The sequence below is a fragment of the Pteropus medius genome, unplaced genomic scaffold (assembly GCF_902729225.1).
Source record: "Pteropus medius unplaced genomic scaffold, Ma_sr-lr_union100, whole genome shotgun sequence".
NCBI lineage: Eukaryota > Metazoa > Chordata > Mammalia > Chiroptera > Pteropodidae > Pteropus > Pteropus medius.
The window spans coordinates 1,280,065-1,285,021 of NW_024347791.1; the positions used below are offsets into that span (position 1 = coordinate 1,280,065).

A 4,957-nucleotide genomic window follows, 5' to 3' on the forward strand; every position below is an offset into this window, starting at 1 on the left:
GTGTGGGAAGTGGGGGGAACGCAGAACACTGGGAGGAAGAGGTGAATTGGAGGACCCCACTGGAGATGTTTCCAGGGCAGTGTGAGTGTTGAGCTTGGGTCCCAGCTCTGCCACCAGCTGGCTGTGTGATCGGGCCAGGGCATACCCTCTCTGGGCACCTGTAAGGTGAACAAGATGTGCTCTCAGGCCCTTTCTGCCTTGGCATTGGTTGTTTGGGGACACACTAGCACTAGTCCCAAACAGACACTGACATTCTACCCTTTGCCGTGTCCCTGGTACCTAGAGCAGCACCAGTAGGCACTCAGGAAGCAGTCACTCATTGAGCCAGCACATTGCCTGGGCACCTGCAGTGGGCCAGGAAGGCCTATGCTGGGGCTGGGAAGCAAGCACCACCCTGGGCTGACCCAGAGGGTTTCCCAAGCCAGTGGGCAAGTGGGTGGGGTGTGGGGGGACAGTCAGGGAGGGCTTCCAAGAGTGGGCAGCCCTGAGCGGCTTGCTGCAGGAGGAGAAGGAGGAGTTAGTTGCTGCTGGGCATCTGGAGTGTCCTACTCACCCTCTGCTGGTCTGTCTCCTGGCAGAAGTGGCTTTCCTCGCCTTTCCCCTCATCATCCTTCAGCCCCAGCGGCCTGGCGCCTGAGATCTCCCTGCTGGAGGTGCTGGACAAGGATGCCAAGGCCACACAGCTGCTCCTGCAGCAGCAGGACAAGGGGCCTTCGCCCGCCCTTGAGACCAGTGGCCACTCTTCACTGACCAGCTGCTTCACCAACCAAGGCTACTTCTTCTTCCACCTCCCGGACGCGCTGGAGATTGAGGCCTGCCAGGTGTACTTCACCTACGACCCCTGTGCCGAGGAGCCCGATGAGGGGGGGTCCGGGGCACCTGAGGGGTCTCTCCTCCCTCCCCTGCCGCCTCTGCCAGCAGAGGACCATGGCTACTGCACCTTCCCCCCCGGGGAAGACCTGCTGCTCTTCTCCCCAAGTCTCCCTGTCGGCCCCCCAAGCACGACACTGCGGGGTGCCGGGGCCAGTGAAGAGAGGCGGCTTCCCTCCCTGCATGAGGGGGTCCCCAGAGACTGGGCCCCCCAGCCCCTGAGGCTTCCCACCCCGGGAGCCCCTGACCTGGTGGATTGCCAGTCGCCTCTGGAGGGTATACCGGGAGAAGGGGGAGAGGAGGGCCCAGCCCCTCGCCCTGGGGAGGGGGCTGGCTTCCCCTGGGCCGGCCCTCCCAGGCAAGGCCAGGTCAGAGTCCCCACATCCTGCCTGACGCTAAACACTGATGCCTACCTGTCCCTCCAAGAGCTCCAGAATCAGGACCCAGCTCACTCTCTGTAGGCAGACAGCCAGGGGTCGGGGCAGGTGGCTGCCTACTGTTGCTCCAGATCCAGTTGAGGACTCTCTGTCCTCAGGTTTGTACATTGCTGAGACACTTGGTGTCCGGTTGCCCCAGGGACATCTCTGTCCAGAGGGACCCCACCCAGCCCTGCACACTCGACCATTCACTTCCAAACCTCAACTGCTGCTCGCTGGGCCTTCTGCCCAAGCCAGGAACTTTGACTGCTCCCCTCCCTTGTCAATCATGGGGTTCCCTGGGTTTTGCCTCTGAAGCATCTCTCCTCTCCAGCCTGCGGCTGCTCCTCAGGGAGAGTTCTCAGGGTTCTCCAGGGGTCTGCACCCCAGCCTCCTGACGGGGCTTCCAGCTCAGTGTCAGCCCCTCTCACCCACCCTCCACAAGGCAGCCCGAGCAGTCTTTCTGAAATGCAAATATGGCTGTGCTGCCCTTGTTTAAAAACCCGCTGTGGCTCTCCCCTGCCCTCAGCCCCACTTCATGGCCTAGCTTTTGCCCCATCCGTATCATATTGGGTCATTCCCTTCTGGAACCCTCTCAGTGGTCCTCCTGGGTCCCTTGGAGCTTCCTCATGCCTCCACACCTCCCCTGGAGGAAACGCTGCCTCCCTTAATGTGCCCAAACCTTGAGTTTCAGTGCTGGAGGGACAAACTCTCAGGGTCACAGAGAAGCTGGACAGAGCAGGCCTTGGTATCTCTCCTGATCTCAGAATGCTTGGCTACTACATCTTTAGTGCTGTGGCCCAGGCATGGACACAAATCCCCTAGCAAAGTAGACAGCAGCTGGATCCTTCCCCAGCGGCTTCGGAGAGTCATCAGACATGCTGCTAGAAAGAAACCCGTCCTGGTGGCAGGTCCTGATGCTATCACAGGGAACCCACTCCTGGGCCCCTCCTACTCTACCTTCCACTGCAGGGTCTCTTCTGCAGCCCAGGAGCTGGCACACCTCCAGAAGGGCAGCTCTGTTCACTGCACTTGACACAGGGTGCTTGGCATCTCACTATGTTCCTCGGATGAGTTAATGAACTGCCTGGCACCATCTTGCCTGGGTTCCCTGTGCCCAGCTTCCTTCTCATAGGGGGCACCATCCACCTCACAGGAGCACGCTGGGCACCTTGACCCTTTTGAGGTCAAGACTTGGAGAGGCGAAGCCTCATGCCCACTAGCTTCCAGTATGCTGGCTCCAACAAGGGACTCTTCCCTTCAAGTGGCAATCCTCCCCCACTCCCCACTTCCCTTGCAGGGGTCCCCACCACCCCTCTATTTCGTTTTCCTCTGTCCCTAGCATTGATCACAACTGTGATGTCTTCCATAATTTACCCTCTTGTTGCGGGGCGGGGGGAGTGTAACTCAGCTTAGAATTCATTCTTACGACAAATTCTAAGCTAGGAGAGCACAGTGCCTGAATTTATAGACCCTACTCGCAGCTGATTGGGCATTTGACGCAAGCAACGCCCGCCCCCCCGCACCGCAAGAGGCTTACCAGCATCCTATGAGGTGGCTTAGAAAAAAAGCTCTGTCCAATCAGGGAAGCCAGGCCTGAGCTGGCCAATCAGATTTCTTTGTCTTGGGTATTTGAACTCAGCGAGGGACTGAGGGCCTGGGAGCAGGTGCAAGTGGAAAGGACACAGGGAAAGGCTGGAGAGGAATTGAACCCTGGCTCCTGATACAGAGACTCCTACTACAGGGCGGGGAGCTACTGGCTGTTCATTCAGGATTCCTGTTTTCCTTATGCCCAAAATAAACTCCCCTTTCCTACGATTGCTTGAATCTTGGATTCTCACCACAGAATAGCTTAATGATCCAGAGGTTTCACTTCCCACCTCACGATGCCCTATGTTCTGGGCTGCAACGGTCCTCAATTCTGGCCTGAGCCTCGGACCCCAGCTCCGTGCCCAGACCTGTCCTGGGGTAAACTAGGAAACCTCTCTGAAAGTTAGTTTCCACTTTGCAGAATTCTTGGGAGGCTTACATTTCTCAAGCAGTGGTCATTTGTATCACATATATTTTTAATGATCAGTGTGTACCATTTTTTATTTTGTTTACTTAATATTTTTCTTTAAGCCAATTCATTTTTTTGTTGAAATACTTCTATTTAAAGAAAAAAGATATATTACTTCTGTAAGTGGAAAAACTGATATTCACTATAAATAAAAGGTAACTACAAAGAGTAAATATAATAAAAAGAAATGTTTCTGTTCACTGCCTGCTGGAAATCTGCTGTCTCTTAGTTTAAAGGGGAGATTAGCAAGGGTTGGGAAGCTGTTGAAGAGATGGTAGCACCAAATGGAGACCCCCTCCTTGAGGAAAAGTAAAAGAATTCTGAAGTGAATATCTTTTTCACTAATTGGAGTCAGTTTTATCGTATCCTGTGTTTAGATACCATCTGACATGGTCTCATGGGAAAATATTGTACTTGATTTGTATATACATATACAGTTTTTTTAAAAAATAATTTTTCAATGCCCTTGACTCTGAAAAGTTGGATCAGATCATGGATGGCAATATCTGGCATCCATAAAACAGCGTTCGTGGCGGACATTGCTAAATGATCATGACCCTCGTCCCTCCGAAGCTTGGGTGCAGCTCTGAATTCTGTTGGCGGGTCCCGATTAATCATAGCAGACACCTGGTGATAACCCTTAAGGTCCCTTCCACAACAGAACCTCAGGTTTTCCAGGCAGGAAAAACAGGCTGAGATGATAGAGGCTGGAAAACTGAAAGGCACCTAGGAGCAGGCACTCCGAGGGCATCCGGCTGTCCCCACCGTGTCTGACGAGAGACCTGAGCTGGTGGTGAGCAAGGTAAGGGGCCACTTTACACACCAGGTGGAGATGGACTGGTAGATCAGAGCGGATTCGAGTATGGGCCTTGGGAGAAAAGGAGAGAGCAGCTGGCAAGGGTGGAAGGGGTGAAGGAGGGACAGGCCTGGGTCAGATTGCAGGGAAGAGGAGCAGCACCAGCTGGGCACCAGGCAACCTAGGGCTCGGAAGCGGTCAGGCGCAGAGTGGGAAGCAGGAGGCAGCCAGGGTAGATTGAGGAGTAAGAGAAAAGGAAAGAGAGGTGGGAGGCCCTTTCAGCCTCTCAGGTCTCCAATTTCTTGAGCTGTATTTATTCCTTTACCTCCCCAATCTCCTAGTACCCCTGCTCCCTCCCACCTCCCAGGTCCCACTCCAAGCAACTTCCGGTGTCCACGATTACCAGAAAACCGCGGTGGAAACAGAACAGGACTAGGATGCATGGCCTGCCATTGTCCTCCTAATTATCGACGGTCGGAATAACTCCAAAAATGGTCAAGAAGCACATTAAAAAGGGATAAGAAAACAAATATTAAATTCCAGACACTGCGCCAAGCATTTCCCAAGCAACATCTTTCATCCCCTGAAAGGGACCCTGAGAGGCAGGTGTTGCATGTCCCACTTCGTAGGTTAAGAAACTGAGGCTCAGGGAGGTTAAGAAATGCAGCCAACGGTTGATACAGCCAAGGTTCAAACTCAGGTGCATGTGGCTCCAGAACTTTTAGCCCTTTACATATACAAGGCTGCACGGGAGACAATTATGTGGATGGACAAAATAATAAAGCAAAAAAATTCCATTCTAAACTTCCTGACAAT

At 53.8% G+C, this 4,957-nt stretch overlaps 1 protein-coding gene across 1 annotated transcript in view; it reads left to right on the forward strand.

Annotated features, from left to right (window-relative positions):
* IL2RB (interleukin 2 receptor subunit beta) overlaps positions 1-3,104 on the forward strand; it is a 17,771-nt gene extending 14,667 nt beyond the window's left edge. The window contains 1 exon segment of the mRNA XM_039877761.1: positions 542-3,104. Within this exon segment, the coding sequence (XP_039733695.1) occupies positions 542-1,331 (790 nt within the window). The 3' untranslated portion in view covers positions 1,332-3,104.
* The last annotated feature ends 1,853 nt before the right edge of the window (positions 3,105-4,957 follow it).